The sequence below is a fragment of the Paramormyrops kingsleyae genome, chromosome 23, assembly GCF_048594095.1.
Source record: "Paramormyrops kingsleyae isolate MSU_618 chromosome 23, PKINGS_0.4, whole genome shotgun sequence".
NCBI classification, from domain to species: Eukaryota; Metazoa; Chordata; class Actinopteri; order Osteoglossiformes; family Mormyridae; genus Paramormyrops; species Paramormyrops kingsleyae.
Window position 1 is genome coordinate 12080148 of NC_132819.1, and position 24787 is coordinate 12104934.

The 24787-nt window shown below is 45.5% G+C and overlaps 1 protein-coding gene across 5 annotated transcripts in view; it reads right to left on the reverse strand.

Annotated features, from left to right (window-relative positions):
• rbm24a (RNA binding motif protein 24a) overlaps positions 1 to 24787 on the reverse strand; it is a 52152-nt gene that overhangs the window by 22001 nt on the left and 5364 nt on the right. For 3 of the 5 annotated variants that reach the window (XM_072705448.1, XM_072705449.1, XM_072705450.1), the window contains exons 3-5: positions 24440 to 24494; positions 3740 to 3861; positions 3170 to 3270 (exon numbers count right to left, since the gene is read on the reverse strand). In XM_072705448.1, coding sequence (XP_072561549.1) covers positions 3170 to 3270; positions 3740 to 3861; positions 24440 to 24494 — 278 coding nt within the window. Of the gene's footprint in view, positions 1 to 3169; positions 3271 to 3739; positions 3862 to 12657; positions 12985 to 19509; positions 19890 to 24439; positions 24495 to 24787 lie in introns of those variants that run through there. The other 2 variants (XM_023790480.2, XM_023790495.2) reach the window with 2 other exon arrangements.

The following is a 24787-nucleotide window of genomic DNA, read 5'->3' on the forward strand; positions in this document are numbered from 1 at the left end:
CACACCCACATTAAACTGCCCTCAGAACGTCTTCCCTAAAACCAGGCCACCATCACGTATTTCCACACTGTGCGGCTTCAAGTAAAACACCCCGAATCACCCGCTCTCTCTCTTTCACACACACACACACACACACACACCCTCCCTCCAGACCCTGGAAAAGTCCTGCTTCCACACTGTGCCAGGGAAACACTGGCCATATTTGGGCAAAGAAGTCCTCTCCTGGCACAAAAGAACTAAGAAGAGTGTTTGTCCATAAAAGGAACAGTTTAAACACTATTTATTAGCCTAACAACCCCCTCTAACCCCCCCTCCACACACACACACACACACACACACACACCACCTTTAATACGAGAGAGACAGACAGAGCACCAGATCGCATAGATGTTGCCTTTCCTGGTGAGGGTTACGAGAAGCTCTTACCCGCTAACACCTCACTTCACTGGGACTTCAGATTAACTCGAATCTGATCCCTGTTTTAATCACAGGGGCCTGTCCCTCCCCCTACGCGTCCAAAGATGCACCAAAAAAAAACACGAAGCCAAAAGCCAAAAATGACGCCTGCAGTAAAAGATCCTTCTGCTTGTGTCTCCCTCTGACCCTCAAACACAGCGGCTTCCAAGAGACGTCACGTATCACACGACCCCAGGTGGCACATCAAGACCTTCTCCGAGGCCGAGCAGCAAGCTGGATCTCAGCACCCCACACAAACTCCGCTTGAATGCTGGCACAAGCTACCAAAGTCCCGGGGCACCTCCCTCACGCCTCCCGCTGTAAGAAAGTAGATATCATGTGACTAGGCAATGTTTCTTCACTATTATTAAACAAACAAGAGTCTGTCTGACAAATGTCACACAGAGCTGGGGGGGAGGGTTACATTTGTCAGTACTATGTGTGCCATTTCCTGTCCATTGGTGACACATAGCAGCTCAAAGACCACCTGCAGGGGGACAAGGCTTGTCGCAGTGGTGACATCAGCCAGAGTGCAACTGAACAGTGAAGGTGGTGTTATACCTCCAGGGTACCGGGCTCAAATCCTCCAGTATAGGTGCACTGGTGTGTGAGAGCCGCCCTTAGTGAGTGACCGTGAGTGTCCATGCGCTGCCTGTAGGGGGCTGGCATCCCCGGTCTGCTTCCCACTTCCTCCTTGAACAGGCTCCAGGCTGACTTTGATCCTCAGCTGGATAAATGGTTATGGAAAATGGGTGGATGGAGATAATCTCCACTGTTCCCAAAAAGCCCAGGAGAGCAGAGCGCTTGTGGTTTGCTGCACCCTACATCACTGTACAGAAGTCCTGCACTTCCACTTAGCTCTGGAAGAATTCCCCCTTTTTCCTCTTATCTGCTTGGAAATTGATGTCTAATTCAGAGAAAAAATAAAGCATTATATTATTCTATTCAGTGGACATGGTTCTATTAAAATGCCACATCTTTGTTTTATGTATATTTATACATAATGAACTATTTAATAACACAGTGGCCGGTGAAAACATACAGACCAATTAGTTAATCGACGTGTTGTGGGTGAACATGCATTCACTGGACAAAATTAGCTTATCAAGCCACAGGTCAATGGAGAGGCCTCTATCACTGTTACGATAACAACGTTTCCTAGGATACCGAAAATAAAACAGCCTTTCTGGGGACCACATTCCCAACCAAAGGCCCAAACTCAAAGACTAAGGACTTTTCACAGCAAGCCATAAGTCAGGCTTCTGAGAGGCACAGATGAGGATGAAGAAGAGAGAGAGGAATCACCATATCTGAGCCCAATGCTGCTCAGTCATGGTGTAATAACAGGTGGCTGGTGTCACCCAGATACCAGATCAGGCTGTCCCACTACACAGGGATACACCTGCAGGCACCATAGCGAATGTGCATCAGCCACTATCCTGGACACCTCAGGGCTGGACTGTACAGAGGGCCCCCAGAAGAGGTTTGACACCGTGGGGGGGGGCGGGGGTGTAAATTTGCTGTCCCCTCAAAATAACTAAACACACAGCCATTAATGTCTACCGGGGAGGGAAAATGACACCGGGGAGGGAAAATGGGCACAATTTGGACATTTTCACTTAGGGGTGTACTCACTTTTGTTGCCAGCGGTTTAGACATTAATGGCTGTGTGTTCAGTTATTTTGAGGGGACAGCAAATTTACACTGTTATAAAGCCGTACACTGACTACTTTACATTGTATCAAAGTGTCATATCTTCAGTGTTGTCCCATGAAAAGATATAATTAAATATTTACAGGAATGTGAGGGGTGTACTCACTTTTGTGAGATACCGTAGGAGCAAAAACAAACCGCAATCGATGCCCCTTTGTCTGTCGCTAATGACCGAAGTGTCTTTTGTGCCACGAGGGACGATGGCCCCACTGGGAGCTGCTGATAACACATAGACCAAAGTATGTGGAAAGCAGGCGGCGCTGGGCAGGAAATCCACAAGCAGCCCCAGAGGGCTCCAGCGGGTCGGGGGGGGGCAGCTGACGCACCAAGGCGCGAGGGTAGGGACCACCTTCAGCTTCCTGCCCTCCCCAAATGCACAGATCACACATCTAAGTCTTCACTCTGCACACATTCTGTCCCTTCTGCACCTACTCCAACATCCCTTTTCCAGGCTCGACCTTTCACATTCATCATTAAATATTCATTTAAAACAGGACTGTGCGTTTTAAGATCTTTAATGAGGATTTTAATGAGCCTTTTACTCACTTGCAGGGAAAGGTGAAAATGGAAACATTTCATGTTTTCATTTGTATGTCTGCATGTGCCTGCACTGGAGTCCCTGTTTGTGTATGTGTGGGGGGGGGGGCATCTGTTTGTGTGAGTGAGTGTGACTTTGTTAAGGATATATATTTATATGTACATATAGCAGCTGAACAGAGATCAAGACAGCAGCTGTCACCAGCCGCCACCTCTGACAGATGGAAGTGTGTGAGATTATGGCTCTCAATGCCTTGTTGTTCTTCACAATGGCCACCATAGTCTGCCTGCCCCCCGCCCCCCCCACCTCTCTGCGTGTCAGTGCATTAAAGCCCACTGCTCCTGCGCACCTCCTCGGCCATTTGCAGCATTTATCCAGCTGCTCGTCCACCCCCCACCCCCCAAGAGCATACAGACTCGAGAGAGCTCCCTAGGGGACAGACACGGGACAGCGGGCGCTCACATGCTGGGCGACGTCGTCTCCGATGGCTCGGCTGATCTCCAGGTACTCACAAACGGGGCCGGAGAGCAGCAGGTCATAGGCGTCCACGCACGGCGCCAGGCCTGCGGGGGCAGGGACACACACACAGACGCCTCCTCAACGCCTCTCCACCAATAGCTACACCGCTTAGACGTGTTTGTTATCACAGCATGGTACACATGACAGCAGATGTATTTTCGGCCTTAGAAACATGTGATAGTTTGCAATAACTGGTGACAGAGGAGTTATCCTTCCCATCATCCTCTCTGTTTTCATGAGTAAGGAAAACATGAGTAACGTGATATAGTGACGCAGACGCACACCCAAAAAACCTACACAAGGATACAAGGATACATCAGGAGGGTTATATATACTGACAATAAGCAGTAGCCAGTAAATGCATTTTTTTACACCCTGTTTTGTCCCAAGCATTGCACTTTTTTGTTGTCTTTTCTTGTAACCTTTATCTATTTATGCAGTATTTATTTGCTTTCTTTCTTTATCCATCCATCCATCCATCCATCCAGCCATCCACAGGGAGTAACTCCGCACCTCCGTTGATGCCGTTGATGCCGCAGTCCGCCACGCCTCTGGCAGACACGGCCTCCAGACGAACCACGGCTCGTTCCAGACGCTCCACCAGCGCTTCCATTCCCCACGCCGCGGTGGACAGCCTGGGAGGCGGCAGACAGGGGGCACAGTGAGGGCTTTGCGTGGTTCCGGAACTTTCAGTTCACATTCAATGAGAAGAAAGATTACGGGCTTTCACAGTCACTGCTTTACATGCGCACTGGACAGAGTAAAGCAATTTTCAATATTTTATACAATATTTCACTTTATCTTGTAATGCCATATTGGGTTTACAAGCAGTAAGTAGGTCCGGTGAACATTCACTCACTCTGTAAAAAAAACAAAATAAAACCAATATTTATAAACACATATTTTGCCTCTGACTTCATCATCAGTATGAAATACACACATAACCAATCACGACTAGGAAGTCAGTTACACTACAACTACAGTAAATAGTTATACACAAAAGTACTTGTACAATCTCAATTTTCAGCACCAGGCTGTCAACCAACATATCATGATACAGAATTTCTGTGTTAATAACATTTTCATTGGTCTTATAGAAAGGTTTCATTGGTCTTGTGAAAATATAAAGTTATATTACAAATCATGTACTGTATGTATGAGTAAATTATCAGGTATAGATTCCTACGACAAAACAGGAGATACATCACTCAAAATGATCACTTTAAGAGTTATAATCAAAAATCATTACATAATAGGCACCAGAAATACACATGGATTTTGCGAATTAGAGCAGTAACTGGAACCTTCTTCCGGTGTACCCCTTGGTTACGCACCCCAGTCATGACACTGTCAGAGACCCCCAAAATACCGTTTCTCCAACATGACACCTCTGGTACCTCCAGTAGGGTGACCCAAAGCATGAAACGTATGTGCCTTGTGTGTAAGTGTCTGATACAACTCAGTCTCGGGGGGCTGGGGGGACACCTTCAGAAGATTTTGTCGACCCACCAAAGGGGACATTTACACAAATAAACACATGCTTCTACATCAAGTCAAATATATATATTTTTATTCTATTTTATACTTTCATTTCGTAGTGCATAAACATCCAGCATTGCTTTTTGGAAAAACACACTGCATAAATATTCACTATGGTGCATTTAACGGTGCATAAACATTCACTCATTCATTTGAGAAAAAGGTGGAAAGTTCAGGTCCAGAAAGCAAAAATCCAGACCGACCAACCAGCTGAGTATAAAGAGTCACAGTCACAGAGGATTCAACTGGTGTGTTGAAACAAAATCTTGGTCTGGATTTTTACTCTCTGGATCTGAACTTTCCACCTCTGGTACTTGCTGCAGCCCCTGATTAAAACGCATTTTCTCTTCAGCATGGTTAATCAAACCAGGACATATTCTTATATTTCCATCGTTTCTTGGGACAGGAATCAGGACTGTCCTGGTCAAGCTGAAATGCCTGGTCATCCTAAGCTCCAGTCTGCAGCTTTAGAGGACCAGCCCACTGGAAGGAGAGTAACCAGCCCGGGATGGATGTGGGTGCTCTCTCATGTTGGCATGGAGTGTGATCCTGGGCTTAGTGATATAGCATGTAATGACACACAGGTGGCCCTATTTGGACTAAAAATCTTGTTTGGATCAGCAAAGTGGATAGACATGCTGCAGGTGAGATGGGAGCAAACAAGTCTGTTTATCATCTGATCACAAATCATCTAACTAATATAAAGTAGAGGTGCTGAGCTCTTCCTGTCGAGTTTCATTAAAAATGGCCAAGATGGTTTTCTTCTGTTAAAATATTTTCAGATCATGCAAAACACAAGGACATGAGATTTGTTCCCGTAAGAGAGTCAGAAGGGGGACTCCCTGAGATTACACAAGTGACTCAGAGCAATATCAGCAAAGTGGACCTTTTCTGTATCCTTAGCCCCTTTCAATTAAAAGAAAAGTATGATTATCACAAATATTTTTATCACCTTTTCATAAGCTGGAGTTTGTAAAATTCAGTCTATGGATAAGGATGCAACAGAACATTTGGTAACACTTTACTTGAGGGGGCACAATGTAGTAGTACACTCTTACTTAATGTATTAATTAACCAGGAGTTAACAGTTCGTTACATACTGATCTCATGTTCGTTCATCAGTAATCAATCATAACGGTATATGTATTTCATTCAGTTACTATATTTGTTCATGATCTGTACTTGAGTAGTAACTGAGTTACAAAGTTACTTGTGCCAATGTGCCCCCTCAGGTAAAGTGTTACCAACCACTTTTACTAATACTTTACTAACACTTTTTAAAAAGTTAGAGTGGAAAGAGCTGGCCATAAACAAGCAGAGACCATATACCCAGAGCCATAAGACCACACCTTCATCTGGATGCTGTGTTAACTGGAGGAATGTGAAAAACAACTAGATTAGCCTGGAGCAGGGCCACAGCAGAGAGACACACAGCTCCCTGCTAAAGACACATTAGAGAAATTATATTAGAGCGTTTAGCTTTAGGGACACAGGTCACAAACAAAAAGCTCCTTATTTGTACGAGAACTTTTTCTCCACCCATTATAGTCACAACAAGCCACAAGACTGAAACAATCTGTGAATTTCCATTCTGAAAGAAGCCACCTGTGGTCACCAGCACACTTTTAGGATGAGACAAGATTCTCTGCAGAAAGATCACTGCTTGATAGAGGGGTTTATCGTTGGCCCCAAGATGACGTGACTCGATTACAACTATTGAGGGAATGATTCAATATATCAGAAATCTTTAATCTCTACCACGATTCAATTAATGGACTGCCAAATTATTTTTGATGAAGTAGATTCAAACCTTTATTTCACTAAAAAAATGTACAGATATTGCCATGGGAACTTAATTACACAGTATTAGTGGAACACAAAGTAAGTAGAACCTCAGAGCATTCATTTTTATTGTTATTAATTTAATAATGAATTAGAATTATGTTGCCGGCCCGTACCTTGAGACTTCTTCTATGTGGTGAATAAGCCGAAGAAATCCCTCATCCTACACTATGGAAAATGTCCAATTACATCATTTCCATTATTTTAGCACTGTAGTTGTGTCTTCAGCTAACTTCGAATACTGATAAAGTTTAATGCTGTTTTCCATCTGAACTCGTAACTCGGAAATTCCTAGTTCCAAGTCAGAAATTTCAACTGGAACGTCCCCTGAAGTCAGAATTCCTACATGGAAAGTTGGAGGAATCTACACAAGCCCAAGCTCAGAATTCAAGATGGCTGCGCCCTTTATCAACAGTAGATAAAACTGTAGTTTTATACTGTATATTACACTTCCGTCTGATTTGTGGCTCGTTAAATCGGTCGTACATACAGTAGTCCAACCACTATCTCTGGACATGTTCCTACGGTGCTTTTATACCAAAATACCCTGTAATGTGCTGTTATCAACTAATATTGCTAACAATGGCAAACAATTACCTGGACTAGAACTGGGACCTGTTTCACAAAGCAGGATTTCTTACTGAGCCAGATAACTTGTCGGATTTAAGGTAGACTGGGCTAAATGTAAGTCAATGAAGCTAAAGACTATTTAAACTGGGGTAAATTAAATCCTACAAGTTATCTGGCTCAGTAAGAAATCCTGCTTTGTGAAACAGGTCACTGGTATTGCTAAATGGTTTTCCGACGTATTGTAGTGGAAGACGTTTAACTCGTGTGTGACGTCATTCCCAGTTCTGACATCCAACCTCTGGTACGCAACATAAATATCAGTCAGCAAAATCAGCTAAGACTGACACCACAGACAGATGTTGATATGTTAACCAATATGTCATGCATCTCCAAGGCTAACATTACTTTTTATTTACATTTACATTTACATATTTATCAGACGCTTTTGTCCAAAGCGTGAGACAAGTAGAACATAGCAAACATTCATGCTGTCTTGATTAGCTAGCTAATTACCTCTTGAACGCTGGTACCGTAGCTTGTAAAAAGAATGACTTTTTTGCGCTACAAAACAGAAAAACTTCATCATAGCACTAAGATTAACACCACAGCACAAAGACCACCAGGTAGTGCTTCCTTATGAATATTAATTAGCCTTCCCCTATCGTCCTACATTTCAGAAATTCACATTCTGGTATTGTTATTTGCCCCCCAAAAATAAATTCTTATGTTATAGTTCGTTACGTCTAATCCCCCCTTAATAATCAATTCATCACAATTCGTCGATGCATCTTTACACCCCTACTGCTTGAGAATCTCTCCTTCCTCCATCGTTTTTAGCAATCACATTAATATATACCCTGACACCGTGTTCTGTATGACGATTTATGGCTGTACCATAGTCACATAATTAAGATCTCATTAAAGGCAACACTGATCACAAAGCCAGCAAACGGCCACGGCAAAGGTAATATCAGCAAATCATCATTAGACCATTATGTTCTCCTGATGCTCTGTCGTCACAAGACTAAAAGGTCGCAGTAATGATCAAGAGAGCATCTAGACAAGCACAGCAGAAAACAGATATTAATCCAACCGATTATAAGTGAAACAAGCTTTCTAAGCAGACCTTGGATTGCAGAGCCTTACCCAGGATATATGACACTGGGAAGCTAGTCAGGCTAGGTGTATCAAACTGCACAGTGCCTAGGATCTGAGCACACGACACACATCCAGTTTCTACTTGGAAGAAACCTCATCTGAGCACCTGATATGAACCCCTGACGTTTGAAGGTGACCTCACTGGCCTGGAGCACTTTCTTGATTAGTTCGTCCAACACAGAACGGAGCTGAGGCACGAGGAGGACAACCGCTGTTTATGTAGTGACTCGTTAATGTAGCAGAAGCCAGCCTGTAGCCCTCTGGCTGCTCACTCTGGCTGCTCACTCTGGCTGCTCACTCTCCACCACAGCTCTACTCACATCCAAGTAGGGCTGCAACAACGAATCGATAATGACAATAATAATCTGTAATAACAATAGCCGACAAAGAATTTTGTCATTGATCGGCTGCATCTTTGTGATTTGCCGCGTAAATTGCGTATGACGTCATCACGACCTAGCAACATTAACATTGCTTTGTTAAACCTGGTTTATGTTTCACTTTTCTGCATGCCATTACGGTCTGAGCATAATCGATGCGCACTGACTCTTGTGTACATACTACATTCACTTGGCAAACCACAAAAGGCTGGAATAGCGTCTTTGAATTTGCACTTTTCTTTAAAACCTGTGTTTTGGCCCAACTAACCGATTAGTTGATCATCTGATCACATGATTAATCGATTATGAAAATAATTACTTTATGCAGCCCAACATCCAAGTGGCTTCCAAAGACAATGAAAAGAACAGCCAAAGGCTGGAGCTCATCAGCTGGAGTCCTCATGCACTGAATCAAAATATAGTTTTCCAGTAGAGTCCCTGCATCTAATGACCTTAAACCAGTAATACGGACATTCCATACCCCATAAGAAATCAGAATTCAACACAGATCAGGCTCAATAATTACTGATTAAATCAGTCCATGAGTTTTGACCACTGGATGGAGCATTCATATGTCTAGCTCCTAAGTACAGGTACAACACTGTTCACACGTTCATCAGAAGACCACTAGCAAAGAGCATGATTGAGGTGCTGGCTGGCATGGAACAAGTGCTATCTCATAATCCGGTGAGAGAATTCTCCCCATAATGCCAAATGCCTGAGGTGGGCCTCACTGGCTATTTCCGTAAGGTGGCCATGCTCCTCTGACTACCAGACTGAGTGACACCACTTCCCACGTAACATCAGGGGACAATGGGTAGGGACAGCATCCTGGGGCAAGTCAGAGCCCCCAGCCTCGCAAAGTCTGCAAGTGCCCACCCCCCGCTGTGGACAAACAGTACATACATAGTTATGATGACATCACACCCTGTAAGAAAGCCACACCTCTTTGTCAGCATTTCATAGGAGAATGTGTTACTTTGCATTCATGCCAGATTTACCTCCTTTTCTGGACAATCTTAGCGCTCTTTAGCATAGATGGATAGTTCAGGTCCAGACAGTTGAAATCCAGACTAAGATTTTGAAGACTATGTGACTGTGACTGGTTGGTTGAAACAAAATCTTGGTCTAGATCGGTACTTGCACTATACGCCACTGCATATATAAATGTACAAGTTTTTACCTTGTAAGCAGTTCTACAGACAATAAATCCATCCAATAAGCACAAACTGTTGTATTTGCCCTGTATGAAATAAATGTAACCGGAGCTGTGATTGGTGGCAAGAATATTGTCATTTTGTGGTTATAAACTCGAAAACCATGTGACAACATCCATTCTATGTGCATCTGCTGATCTACAGGATTTACCAAACTGAATGTTCTTATTGAATTGCATGTTTTAATTCACCTGGTGTATCTTAATTATCCATCTGTGCTATCAAATTGTCAGTTTCAGTCCATGAATTTTGGCCACAGAACCTAATACACTGCCCAGCCAAAAAAAAAGGTTCCATTTGAATTTATATCAGCAAATACTTAAGAGCCAATGACTGGATCATTATTACAGCTCAGCAACGTTATGCAGCACTATAGTAAAGTCAGCTGAGTACCTGAAACTACTGAATGGCCAGGTTACACCTTCATCTATCATCAATGGATTGTTTTCTTCCCTGTTGGTATGGGTATATTCCAGAATGCCAAGATTCATTGGGTTTGAATTGTCAAAGAGTGGTTCAGAGAGCATGAGGAATCATTTTCATGCATGACTTGGTCACCACAGAGTTGTGGCCTTAACCTCATCAAAGGTCTTTGGGATGTGCTGAAGGAGGCTTTATGGAGGTTCAACTCACTTGTCAATACAGGATCTCAGTGAGAAATGAATGCAAATCTGGATGAAAATAAAGGGTGAGATACATAAGCCACATAAGCTTGTGGAAACAATGCCATGACAAATGTGCGCCATAATCAAAGCTAAAGGTGGTCCAGCGAAAAATCCAAATAGGGACTTTTATTTTGCCCGGGCAGTGTATGTTGGTTAAATCATGCATATGGTTTATCAAGGTTATAAATCAGAGATCGGCCGATCCACATTTTTTCAGTTCCGATCCGATACAAAAGCTTTTTTTTACTTTAATAGAATAAATGTATATTTAATATTTTTAATTTATATTTTTTAAATAGCAAATACAGATGGAAAAAATATGGCAAAAAATCTTTATTTGGGCTACTAGACATATACATATCGTACTGTTCCACCTCGTTTGTACATCTTGTTTTTGAGACGTTACAGTTCCGTTTTAATATCTTCCAAGCGAGGGTACACAAGTTGGGAATCTCCCACCGGCAACAGCGTCACTTATACATCATTGCGACATCAGCCGCTCGTGTATCACACGCTGCAGCGAGTGTGCAAAACAGCCCAAGCTAGTGACTCCCAAACCATCCACTGCTTTTTTCATGTTACTCGCGTTGTCTCGCACAATTGCGTGCGCTTTGTTTAGTGGGGTTTCCCACTAAACGCTACCCCCACCTCTCAAAGCTTTATTTTTACAAAGATTGCAAATCCCTGTGCTACCAGTTGCTGTTAAAAGTGTAAAATAGTCCCAGGTCGTCACCCTCTTCGTACAAATAGTATGCGCATGACGTCACAGCAGGTGGAAGTCACCGCGCTCACTCCCACAGAGTAGCAGTATTAGCGTTCAGCTTCAATGCCGCAAAACATCTAAAACGGGAAAGAACTGGCGTGCGATTGATATCAGCTGTAATCAGGGCGAGTTGAAGGTCTGGGTCCGGCTGCGTCAGGCAGCAGAGGGTCTGGGGCTCTAGGCGGAGACCTGATCTGTCCGAAACTTTCACATGTTGGCATTAACAAGTAGCTGGTTATCACTCATTAGCTCATGGCCAGAGCTTGCACGCACATTAACACCTATAAGGGAAATATCTACGCCTGACTTTGCTGCACTTAAACGCAAAGGCAAAAGCGACAAACTCACCACGCTATAGACACTGTAACTATTTTTGCACTTGGTAAAACAATATGCATTTATAATTGATTTATAATTGACTGAACTGATTCAGCTTATTGTATACTGTTACCTAGGATACAGCTGAGCTTATAATGAGGGAAATGTTTATATAACACAGAAGGCAGATGGCAAGAATGTCACGCATACAAAAATGCACCTTCTGTAAAAGCCTCAGCAGTGAGTAGAGCACCGTTCATCAGTTTCCCATACAGTAAAATGCTAAGCACAGTAATGAGTCACAAAAACTGGGGTCTATAATGTGATGTATTTCAGCACGGACGCTGGCCTAAATCAATAATCCCGCACAGAAAACCAGGGCAGCCCTGACAAATGTCGTAAATTAAAGCGATCAGCTGTGCTGAAGCGGCACCTGAGGTTACACCGTTATACCCAGTTTCATGAATCATGACGCCGCACATCCAACTGCCATGTAACCAAACCGTAACCTTTACCGTCTATAGCGTCTTTTCCCGTTCATCTGATTATTCATAAATACGTACATCCTAAACTATGCAAAGCATACAATATACGAGTAACTACGTGAACTACATATATTCAATCGCAGCCACTTAACAGCAATTACATTAAATAGAAGCACAGCCATCTATCTGCGTACAAGAAGTCCTCCGCTACAATCTTTTCCGTCGGGATGATAAATTATATGGGCAAGAAATCATAGGAAATGTATTTAAATAATAATTATTCCGACACTGCCATTAAAGTGAATACATGTATATAAATCCCGCATGTTACTGTGAAAGTGAGAACCAGAAAGCGACAAACGCAGGCGATAACATTACCCCTCCCCCCAAACCCGACCCTTTATTCAACCTGCTGTCCCTCTCACAAAAGCAATAAAACATCTTTAAGCATGTGCTCTGCAGCTTCGCATTAGTGAATAATAACACAATAGTACCTGTGATTTCTCCTTTCCTTATTTTACTGAGTGCTTTCTATCCGCCAAGTCTCCAGCCCGAAGACGGAGCGGTCTCTGCTCGCAGGGCGGCTGTCAGTCAAAGGGGACAAGAGACGCTTCCGGGACCCTCCAAATAAAGCCAGGCGACAAAGGGGGACCGGCGGCTCCGGGCGGCTCCCTTGGCTCCCGTCTCTCTCTCTGCCAGCGCCGACAGCCGCAGTAAGGCAAGACGCCTATATAAGGAAGAGGGGAGCGGTGTCTGCAGGCAAAGCCGGCTGCGCTGAGCCCCCCATACCCAGCAAGACGCACACCGGCGTGCGGAGAGCCAAGGATGCCGGTGGCATGTGTCTGAATACGCGGTAATCGATTGCAATGTTGATAGACAGCATTACTTAATGCTGGCAAATGAAATAAGCGGTGTAGAGCCGGTTTACTAAAATAGACTAATCTGAATTTAAATGCTGACTTTGGGTGTGGTTGTGAAATCACTGCAAGTTTTGCTCAGATCGAAGTATAAAAAAACATACCAAGTGATGAAGTTTTATTTTGGTCTTAGTTGTGCCAGCATCTGTATGGGGCATTCTGTGTGTGTGTGTGTGTGTGTGAGTGGCTATACCTTACTTTATGGGGACACAATGTCCCCACAACTTGATGAAGACCCGTTTTAACTCAATTTACTAAAAATCTGTGACTGCAATGAAAAAACTAAAAATGCAAAAATTATTGTATTTTGCTTGGTTTTTACTTTGCTTTCCCATAGAAATGAATGAGCGGTCCTCATAAAGATATGTTTACCTGATGTGTGTGTGTGTGTGTGTGTGTGTGTGAGAGAGAGAGAGAGAGAGAGAGAGAGAGAGAGAGAATTTGCAGCATCAAGTCAAATCTGAAGAACTATGCTAAGTTCCAGTGATTATAAGGAACATGGCCTTTTCAGTAGTAATGGCTGTCTCGTTTGCTTGTTTGAAATGCTACACAAAGCCCCAGGATTTTTTGTCAGATCCGATATAACATTTATAAGATGTGCCAGAGCTGACTTTCAGGCCATTCCCTATTCACAACGTGTCTGAAGGTCTCCAGCGGCTCTTCTTTGGGTTGCCTAGTGACGACTTGGTGTGACAGACTAGACACACTGCAATGGATTACGCAAGATTCAGGTGCCACATCATAAGCTAGACTTTGCTGGACCTCCACCCAGTTACCATGTTAGTCACTTCTGTTATTTTCTAGAACAGCCAGTAAACATCAGACACTTGACCATGTTGTTTATTGTTCATGTTTATGCTCAGATAATTTGAAAATTAAAAGTGTTGAAGAACGGGCCTGCCCTCGGCTGTCTGCTTGGGATTCTTCCTCTCGTGCTTGTGCAGTACAAAGCCAAATGGGTGAAGATCAATTTCCAGTGGTGTTTTGTGATTGACTGACATCCTCTATGGCAGACGCATCATGAGCCTGCATGGGACACTCAGAGCTAAAGCCGCTAATGATTGGTTCAGCTCAGATGTTTTAACAACCATAAAATCAGTTTTATAATTCCACTCCTAGTCCAGAGTTGTGTTTCCCAACAGCTTTCTAGTGCTACAGCTATAGTAATTTCAGAGAGAGAAAATTCAATATGATGACCTCAGCCAGGGGGTGGCATGGTGACACAGTGGTTAGCACTGTTGCCTCACACCTCTTGATCCAGGGTTCAAGTCTTCACCCTGGGTCCCTGTGTGTGGAGTTTGCATGTTCTCCTCGTGTCATCCTGAGGTTTCCTCCAGTTCTCCAGTTTCACCCCCCCCCCCCCCCCTCGCCACAGTCCAAAAACATGCTGAAGTTAATTGAAGTTACCAAATTGCTTGTAGGTGTGAATGGTGTGTGAGTGTGCCCCATCCATCCCAACCCTGGATAGGATGAGCAGGTACAGAAGATGGATGGATGGATCTTTGGACAGATTAGGTCCCTGGTGTCTTAATATTCTAGCAACACCCCCCTCTACAGGGTGTCCCCTACCTTGTGACCTGGAGTCACAGACGCCCCCTCCAACCTTACTGTGCTTGTGGATGAGTGAAAATGCTAACAGCGTTGTAAGTGAAGTCTAAAACGGCATGTCAGGGATTAGGATTGGGAACATCTGAGGCACGGGACCCGGAGTTTGTGGGAGGCTTCTTCCTGTGCTGTGTCATGCTATAGGAAATGTCCATGAGTTGGTTTTGGGTTACAAGGCAGAAATAGCTCAGCTGAAGGGCAGGCATTTCTTATTGATGGGGAAAACGTACTGAATTATTGACTCAAGTTCACCCTTCAGTGGGTTGCTGGGCCCAGGCAATCAGGAGGCAAGTTAAGCTACACAACATGACAGGTGGCACCACACCCTAAGATGCCTTAAGAGTCCAAAGAGCAAAGACCTAGCAGGTTAGATCCCACTATTGACTGAGGTGTTTGACCTCTCAATGTTTCATTCAAACGATTAGCTCGTTTTTCTATCTGACCAACAACTTACTCATAAATGAATAACAAAAGAGCAATGACATTTAAGCCCAGTACCTTGAAAAAAAGGTGGATGCTTGTTATTGTATTATTGCAAATTGAGTCCTGCAGAATATGTCAAAACAACCAGCAATGAACCAGAATATCACGAGGCAAGTAGGAGAACAAATTTAATATAGTTTGGCAGCCTGGATAGGTTTATTTGATTCTTTTTGGCCTCATAGATTCATATCACTGGAAGCCTAGGAAAGTCACACTGAATCAGATCGAAAGGAGTCCAGCTGTACCTGATTATCTATACAGACCCCTCTGGATCCTACTCACTTTATTCCCACTCATTCATTACTGCTGGGTTTGAATTGCTCCATTCAGCTCCATTCAGACTCTGGTGGACTGAAGAGAGTTGTGCCTGGATTAGATGAGGGACATGTGGCTATTATTTGGTCAGTCTTTATGGAACTTCATGGTCCTAGATGTCCTTCTGAGAAAATTTAATCTGAGTAGTTATTCAGTGTTAAAAAGAGACTCACTTTGGTAAGCAAGTGCATACTCATGTCTGACAGACTATGCAATCCTTCTCTCACATCCATGGACGAATAAAAAGGAAAAATGGTAATACCAGGAATTCTGACGCACTTGAAAACATTTTAGGGAAATAATAAGAAAAAAACATTTATCATAACTTATTGATGTTCTACTTTGCAGCAGGCAGGCAGAACTTTACTGTAGGTATTACTAGACGCTCACCTATTTGGTGATTTGCTGCATTGCGGGTGACAGACTTGATGATCTTGGCAGTCTAACCCAACATGGCTGTCACAGCGTACTTCAACGACATTAACTTCCAAAAATTATGGCTATGCCTTCATTCTTCAGCAGGATAATGAATGCAACACCTATCTGGCGAAGAAGAAAATCGGAAGAAATCTAACCGATGACCTGAGGTGCCAACCTGTCTGAGAAAAACTGGACAGAAGTGTTAAAGTGAAGCAGCATACAGGCATCCTGTCTCTCTGGCAACTGGTTTAAAAGCTGGGAGGACAATTGAGGGAATTCCTGCTGAATCCTTACTGAATGTCTCATGTTTGTGAAGCTGTTATCAAGGTACATTTTGAGAATCAAAAATTCTTATATTTCATTGTGCACTACTTCTGCTTTGTACAATTTGTTTTTCTGAAAAATATATAATATTAATCATTAGGAAAAAGCCTAGCTTCCACAAAGTGCATTCGGCCTTTTGTCTGGTGCTGTATTTTGGAGAGCTTTTGATGTCAGTCAGTGTCTCTGACGGCTGTGTGCACTTGCTTTGTTTTTAAATCTAAAATGTCGGGATTCACATTGGTAAGACATCACGTTTGTGGGCTACGTTGCACCTGGCCGAGAAGGATCATGGAAACTAGAGGGATTTGCACGGCACCCTGGTTGTGTACTTCGCCGGTGACAAAAATAAGCCCGACCATTTCAGACCAGATGATATCAGAGGGGCAGCAGCCAGGGGCAAGAGTGAGTCATGCACATACCATGCTGGTGGGACACTGAGCCAAGAGGCAGCCCACACTGACACTGCCAGGGCTCGGGGTACCAGTGCCACAGGGTCCTCCATCACCACCCACACGCTACGTGGAACACCTCGCAGCCAAGCCGAATCTTGGGGTGTGGAATGTCCCCATGAGTCACGCCATGTTTACAACCTCCTACAGAACAATCCATCCATCCCCTGCAACTGCTTATCCTATTCAGAGTCACAGGGGGTCCAGAGCCTATCCCACAGGCTACGGGCACAAGGCAGGGAACAACCCAGGATGGGGCGCCAACCCATCACAGTACAGAACAATCCCTGAACATTGCACATAGAGGTTGTTCACTTCCAATGAATTTTGACCGGAGGAAATAACACAAACGGCCACAGCTAATCAGTTCATACTTGTCTAGATACAGTTGCAATGCTCCTCAGCCAATTGGAGGAGGCAGAAGGTGTAAGGTGTAACAGCGGGCTATTGCAGAGGGCCTGCCCACATTCACTGACTAACAGCAAAGCAGAGCAGCGGGTCATCTTAGCGTGTGCCTTTGGAGGGAAAGCAGGCAGACAGAGGGCTGAGGGCGGGAGTACCTGGCACAGTGAGGTAGCGGGGGTAACATGCCCATTTCAGTCAGGCACCACTGCAGCCACCCCAAAGTAATCCCCATGAAAAAAGGGGGCCTAACTCACCAATGATGATGAAGGTCAGACCCCATCACTAATAAGCACAACCACAACAAAGTTTATACACATATTTTTATTTCCACTTTGAGTAAATAGCATTGAAATTCTGAAATAATACCAAGACGACTGTTGCATTCAAATAGTAAATAACACTGGTATTTTCCACAAAACATTTTACATACCGTAATCCAGTGACGATGAAAAGCTTTTTTAAAAAGTTTATTTGTCCTTTATTCTCATGTATTCCCTTGTAAGAAATAGTTCAAGTATAAAAATTCCCAATAGTGTAAAAGAGTCCATATGGTGAATTATAAAAGCAGTAGAAGCACAGCTACCTTATTCAGACAAAGATCGTACATTCTAGTGTAATAAGCAGCATTCTGTGCTCCTCTTGGTGGTAACCTCATCTTTCCGTCGTCTAATCTCTAAACACAGAAAGGGGCCAGAATACCGTCTGTATTTAAAGGCCCGCATTTAAAACAGGCTTTGTACGAAAGGCATTCAACTAGCCAATATTTCATATATCCTAAAATTTGAAGAAAAAAAAAATTATATGTATAATAGTACAGTGCAGGTACAGAATTGTATCTTAAATAAATCCTACGTCAACATTTTTGGTTGAATATGTTAATATTACTACGACTAAGCCTATTCAATAACTTATATGCCATGAGATGAATACATATCAGTCATACAGTAACTGTCACCAGGTCCACAGTGCGCAACATTGTCAGACTGTCAAAATAAATACCTTAAATATTAGATCTCTTTTCTCTTAAATATTTCAACACATGTAAGGCACAGACAGAGCCACATACTTGACCCCCTTAAAGTAACAACGCTGCCATTTCACAAGGAAGCAGTCCGGTCACCGGGATTGAAGGGGACGTTTACTTGGACCTCGGCGCCATGGAGCGACCCCCCACCCCCTCGGCATTGCTGATAGAGCACGGGAGGGCTTAAAGATGCAGAGTCCCCAGCCCCTGTTCTCCCAACGGCCAGCCTCCCCCCCCCCCCCCCCCCCACCGCTTTCAACCAGGGGACAGGTGCAGCACATGGAAGAGAAAGAGTCTGAGCGGGGCGTGCTGACGGCAGCATTTCGGGGGGACTGGGGGGCTAATGTGACAGCTCAACAAATGGGCACAACTGATGCGTTCCTTCTAGAGCGCCCGGCCCATGTCACCATACGTCCCAGACAGCTGCTGCTCCCGCAGCCCCCCAGGGCACGGCCGGGTACGCGTCACAGCGCAGCAGAGCGACCCCCCCCCCAGTCGGGATGTTCGCAGGCCCTGTGGGGGGGGGGGATCTCAGCGCACAGACACACCTGCATCTCAGTTTGCTTTGCATAGCTCAACACAGAAGAGACATTCAGCATAAGGAAGATGGAAAGGTAGTTTCACGCCCCGCACGACCTTTACACGTCATTACACCCTGCTATTCGTTTTCTCCTCTCCTTTATAAATCTTTTCCCCACCCTGATGCGTGCCCTACTATTCCCTGATCTTCAGAGGTTTTTTTTTTTTTTTTTTTTTTTAATTCACTGGAAAATACTACATTTCCCTGATAATCTGAGAGAAGAGGAAAAACAACCAATGCACTTGAAGACAGTACAAAAGAGCCCTTAAAAGCATAATAAATAGTGGATACAGGGCTGCACAGTGGACACGCTCCGGGACACGCTCCGGGACACGCTCCGGGACACGCTCCGGGACACGCTCCGGGACACGCTCCGGGACACGCTCCGGGACACGCTCCGGGACACGCTCCGACGTCCCCAGAAGAGAGCAGTCTCGGTAACGGAACAAAACTGGAATTTAAGGCCGCATCTAGGATATCGTCACAATTTAATTAATTGCTTTTCTCCTCTAATAAATATCTAATAAAACAATTTAAAAATTATAGCTATGGTAAAGATAAATAATAATGACCATATAGTTATCATAATTATAATAATGACGATAAAGTAAATCTCTGTTCTGCTGATTTTTCATATTTTTTGGTTATGAATCACTGCAAATTGGAAATCCAGGGAATTTCCACCACCGCCATAGTTACCATCATCAACGCCTTTGACTCCTCCCATAAAACCACACCCCTGTCTACCCCCCACCCCACCCCACCCCATCTCTTCAATTCCTCCTGTCCACTCACAAGCAGGTAGCAGCCAACCCCCCCCCCCCCCCCCCCCCAACTCAAGTCCGCCCCCTGCAGGTGATGCTATTGCATGCGGTCGGTCTGCAGCTGCTGGGGCTGGTACTGGCCGAAGGCAGCGGCGGCCGCGGCGGCCGAGCCGGGAGCGGCAGCGGCTAGGGGCTGCTGGACGGCATAGCCGTAGCTGGCGGGGGCCACATAGCCAGTGGCAGCGGGCGAGGCGGCGTAGGGATACTGCTCGTATGCGGCGGCAGCGACGGCAGCGGCCGCGGAGTACTGAGCATAGGCAGCGCCCGCGTAGTCGATGTACGGGGATGAGGTGGCGGCCGTGGCAGCGGCCGGCTGCACGTGCGGGATCACCACGCTGGGCTGCACAAAGGCCTGCGGGTAGACATAGTGCGCTGGGATCCTGCGAGACAGGACAAGAGGCTCAGTCAGTCGCCACGGTAACAGCACCACGCCTCCCGGCAGACGCCATTCAACAGCACCCAGGAAACTCCATCCAGCTGTTATTAGATTTATAGGGTTGCCAAAATAGAGATGATAAAGTGAAGATAAAACAGCAACTATGAAGAGTGAGATCCTCATGTCAGCGATAACGTTTTGGTGGGGGTGGCTACTGGGTTTGGCTATATTGGATGCTGTGCTGCTGTGGCAAAGCCAGCAGTGAAGTCAGCTGACCTGACGTGACAGTGTCAGCCCAGTGAATCTCACAGCGTGGGTGAGATACGGATTGTGCCATGGCCTAACGGGGGAGGGGGGGGAGGGGGTTGGATTATTGTATCTTCTGTGACCCCCCCACCCCCACCCTCAGCCACCGAGGCACGCACCGAGGTGTGTGAGGGGAGGAGGGGGGCGTTAGGGAGGTGTCACTGCCATTTTGACAGCTGGACAATTTTCAAAAAGGACTTTGATGCACCCACATCCAGCCTCACCCCCCCCCCCCATTGAACTCTGACAAAGGGCATCTGGCTGGACAGTGCAGAGGGAAGGGATTTTTGATTAAATAAGTGGTCAGGAACAAAGAGAACATTCTCCCTTTGGTTACGTATGCGGTCGGACCTCCCGGCCATTTTCGGCTTCCTCTCCCTTTTTGCTGCCCCCCCCCCCAGCACAAGCCCGGCTGCCTCCAAAATCTCTCACCTAAACTGCCTCCGCTTAGATACGTCATTTGCTAATCCAAGGAAACAATATCAGCTTTTCACTGCAACAGACTGTTGTAGTAGTAATGACAGCTGAAGCTTTTCTTATTGTTATTACCAGGGATTGCTGATGACCAAGGCTGAGCCACGCAGAGGCTGCGGGAGCAGAATCAGATGTGTTAAGAGAGTCAAAGGCTTCAACACTGGCAAATAGAGAGGAGGAGGAATCTCTCACAATTCACTGGTTTTGGAAAGAATGTTTAAATTCCACTCTCATTCCAATTGGCTGTAAAAACAAGTGTTTTTGAATTTTTAAGGAGGGGGATAAAAGTCTATCATGGCAACCCTACTTTCAGCACTCCCAACCCAAATACAAAAATGACCCCAAAATAAATTAACAAGAAAAAAAAAAAATACAAATGCAGGCGTCACAAAAAAATGTCAACTCAGTCCACAAGTGTCATCACAGCATAACCACTCATTGAAAATAAAAAGGGAAAAAAATAAATAACTCTAGTGCAGCTCTCACTCAGGTCAAAGGTCAAAGGTCAAAGAAGCTCCTATGACACGCCGCATAGACGCCTGGGTGCCACACTGCTGTCACAAGACAGTTACAGTCACAACGTGAGCTGGTCACACAGCACGACACGACACACTGCGGCCCCTTGGAACACAGAGGCTGCTGACATCCACGAACACAGTTAAAACATTATCCTCTTCTTCACGCGCGCACACACTCAAACACACACACACACCTTAAATAAAAAATTTTTAAAAGACACATGAGACACGGCACAAAAGGTGTCCCTCTGGGGTGCAGTTTAGAACACACTTACAAAAAAAGTATAACAAGATATTTCGACATGTAATTGCCATCCAGGTTTGCTTACATTCTCTTCTCCATCCGTCTTCCGCAAGTGCAGAGATACGGACGACAGGTAAGGAGATGAGGGCCAGGGGTGGGGTGGGGTGGAGGGGGGGTGGGGGGGGAGTGGACAGGGCCAGGCCAAAACCAGACAAAGCGAGGCGCAGTGCTTGTTAGAATGGGAGATCTCCACCGAAAGCACTTCGCCAGTGTGTTAATGTCTGCACAGTACAAAGGGAGTGGTTCCTTCACCATGAAGCCACCTTCCCTGTGCTCATGCAGGCTGCAAACGTCAGCTGCGACTGTAATGCATGAAGACCAGGTTCATACCTTGGTCTGGTGGTGCGATTCTGCCTCACTTATCAGGGCAGACTTTGGGATTTGGATTAGGATGGATTAGAAATAAGAGGCTTGATTCTGGCTGAAAGTGAACAGCTTGTATGTTTTGAGGTACCTGTTGTCTTTACGAAACAGCCCTAAGTTTACACACACGCGCGCACACAGAGCAGAAACCCAAAACCTGCAGCCCGCGGCCTGACTGTCCCTGAGTGACAGGAAGGACTGCAGCCCGGCTATTTTCTGCTGCCCTCATCTTTCTAAAAATGGCTTCCAGTTGCTGTGAAAGGTCAAGCCGGCCACGTTCCCATCATCTGTGGGCATCTCCTGGAAGAGGTGAACTTTTCCATTCCCCCCTTGCTTCCTCAAATCCCCCTGAATGCCTACCAGCTCTCATTCTACCTACCATCTACCAAACCCCAACCCACAGTGTCATGGTGTTCAGGCAGCTTGCGTGGAACGCCTGTTACCCATCTCAAAAGAAGGGGGAGGGAGGGAAGCAGGGAGGGAGAGAGAAAGAGAGAATGTGCCAAACCCATGAAGATCCAATAGCAGGTCACCGACACGCGTTCAGAGAGCCAATGGCTGATGCTGGAGTGTCACGAAGCCCAAACGGCAGCGAATGACATTCCCCCAGGCAGCGTCTCCCCGACTGCCAAGGAGGGGGGCTTCTCAGTAAAATTAAAAATACTTCTGTCACTGTGTTGCTCCACGTAGCAGAGCAGTTTGTGACTCAATATAAACAAGTTCTCTCTGTTCCAATCCCCCCCCCCCTCCAGCTCACTCCGTGGTCCTTAAAGTTCAGCACTAAATAAAGGTCTTTGTCAGCCACTCGGGTCTGTGGGCGACCTCTGCGAAGTGAGGAGGCCCACCTGCCCAGCGTGCCATAGAAGCGGCAGAGCTGCCCTAGCAGGCCCACTCGCGCGCGGGGGCAACGGCGGGGGCAACGGGGCAGCCACCGAGACTGTTACATGTATCCTGCAGCATTTCAGATGTGCTTTAAACCCCCCCCCCCCTTTGTCGTTTGGACCCACCACGCGTCACCCCATGCTCCCCACCGGACTCCGACCCTGCACCGTCAGCACTCCCAGCTTTGTGTGGCACAATGGAGCGGTTTGTTTTTGTAATGACGCGGCCCATGTGACGAGGTCTTACTTGGGGAGGAGGGGGCCAGAATGTCAGTTTGCACAGCTATGGGAACCCCCCCCCCCCCCCTCTACATCAGCGGGCGTTCATGTCTCACCGGGATCGAACAAAAACAAACCCAAAAACAACAACACGAACAAACGCACAAACAGACGAAGCTGCTGGTGGCTGCATCAAAGGGCCACTGTTCGACGCTCCATCTCTCTCCACAATGCCAGTTTCTCCCCCTTCACCGAATTCCCCACCCTGTAAAAACGGTCTTCCTGACATCTGCAGTCAGCCACAAAGAGAGACAAACAATACACATATAATGCAAAATATTAGGGCTTAACCAAACAGGCTACCCCAGGCACTCAAGCATGGAACTCGCTCACTCTCCCACAGTCCTGTCAAAGCCCTGCTTGGCCCATATGCAGAGCGCCTGGACTTTTTCTCTGCTACAGCAGTAAACCATCTAAAGAGTCCCATATAGGGCTGAGAGCAGTAGACTACTGAGGAAGCTACGAGAGAGAGAGAGAGACGGTGAAAGGAAAGTCGGGGGGAGAGGGGGGAGAGGGGGTTGGGAAGAGCACTGTGATCTGGATTCTTAGTCATTGGTTAATATAACACAGATCAAGCCAATTTCAAAAATAAAGATGGGGAGACCGCGGCATGCAAGCATTGAGTTGTTGGGTTTTGGGGGGGGGGGCGGGGTTGGTTCACACAGGGTTTGGGGTTTGCACTCACTCAACGACAAGACATCAAATAAAATATCTTGTTAAATTGGAAAAAAAAATTACAAAAACAAAAAAATCTTGCAAGCTAAAGCACGAAAGCATCAAATCCAAAAACAGCCTTTGCTCCCCCTGCAAAGTCAACACTCCTGCACAAATCCAAGGAATTAAAACTAGAAAAGGGGGGGTAATGATACAGAAATAAAAAATAAATCAAACCTGCAATCCAGCTGTTTCATTAAATAAAGCACACAGTTTAGCTATCAAACAGCACTTCATTTTGGTAAAAGCACACACAGCTCTATTGACTATCAAAACAATGAAAAAGAAAAAACCAGAAATCCAACATACATGCATCTTTAATCACCATTTGAGCTCGTTTGTGTGCGTTTGAGTTTACTGGTAACGCTTTTCTGATCTGTGCAATGCGGTCTCAGCTATTCCTCAAACCACCCGTTATCTTAACCGTAATCGACCCTGTCGGACCAGAGAGAGACAAGAGTCTATCAGGATGGAGAACGGGTAAGGACCAGTGCACTCACGCCTGCGCACGGGGAGAAGAGACGCGTGGTTAGGGTAAATCGCCGGAATCCAGGAGAAATGCATTCTAACTATCCAAGGCAAACATCTCAGTACAGGGTAATGAACAGCAGGCTGAACTGTTAAGGTATATGAGGACTGAGAAGACTTGAACATACATATTCTACATCTGTACATGATCATAGGTATTTGGCGTTAAGGAAGCACCGTTACTTACCCATAAGGCCGCTGTATGAACGCTGGGTGGATCTGGGGCACGCCAAAGGTGAAGCCTACACACAGACGAATCACAGGCACGTTCACCTTCATAGCAGGTGCGCAATTCAGCTCCAAGATGTGAATGAAATCATCATACGGTCCGATAAATTAGATAGACAGATATCGCACTCTAAAGTGCACACCAATGCAAAAATCGCCTCATGTTCCATGCAATACTGCCAGTTGTGGATTGTGCAATAATTGAGCGCATCCAGTCGCATGATTTGTTTATGGTACGTTTGCAGCATAACCTGAGGATTAGTAATATGCGCCTTGCATGTATGTAGTTGGTGAGCCTACATGGGAG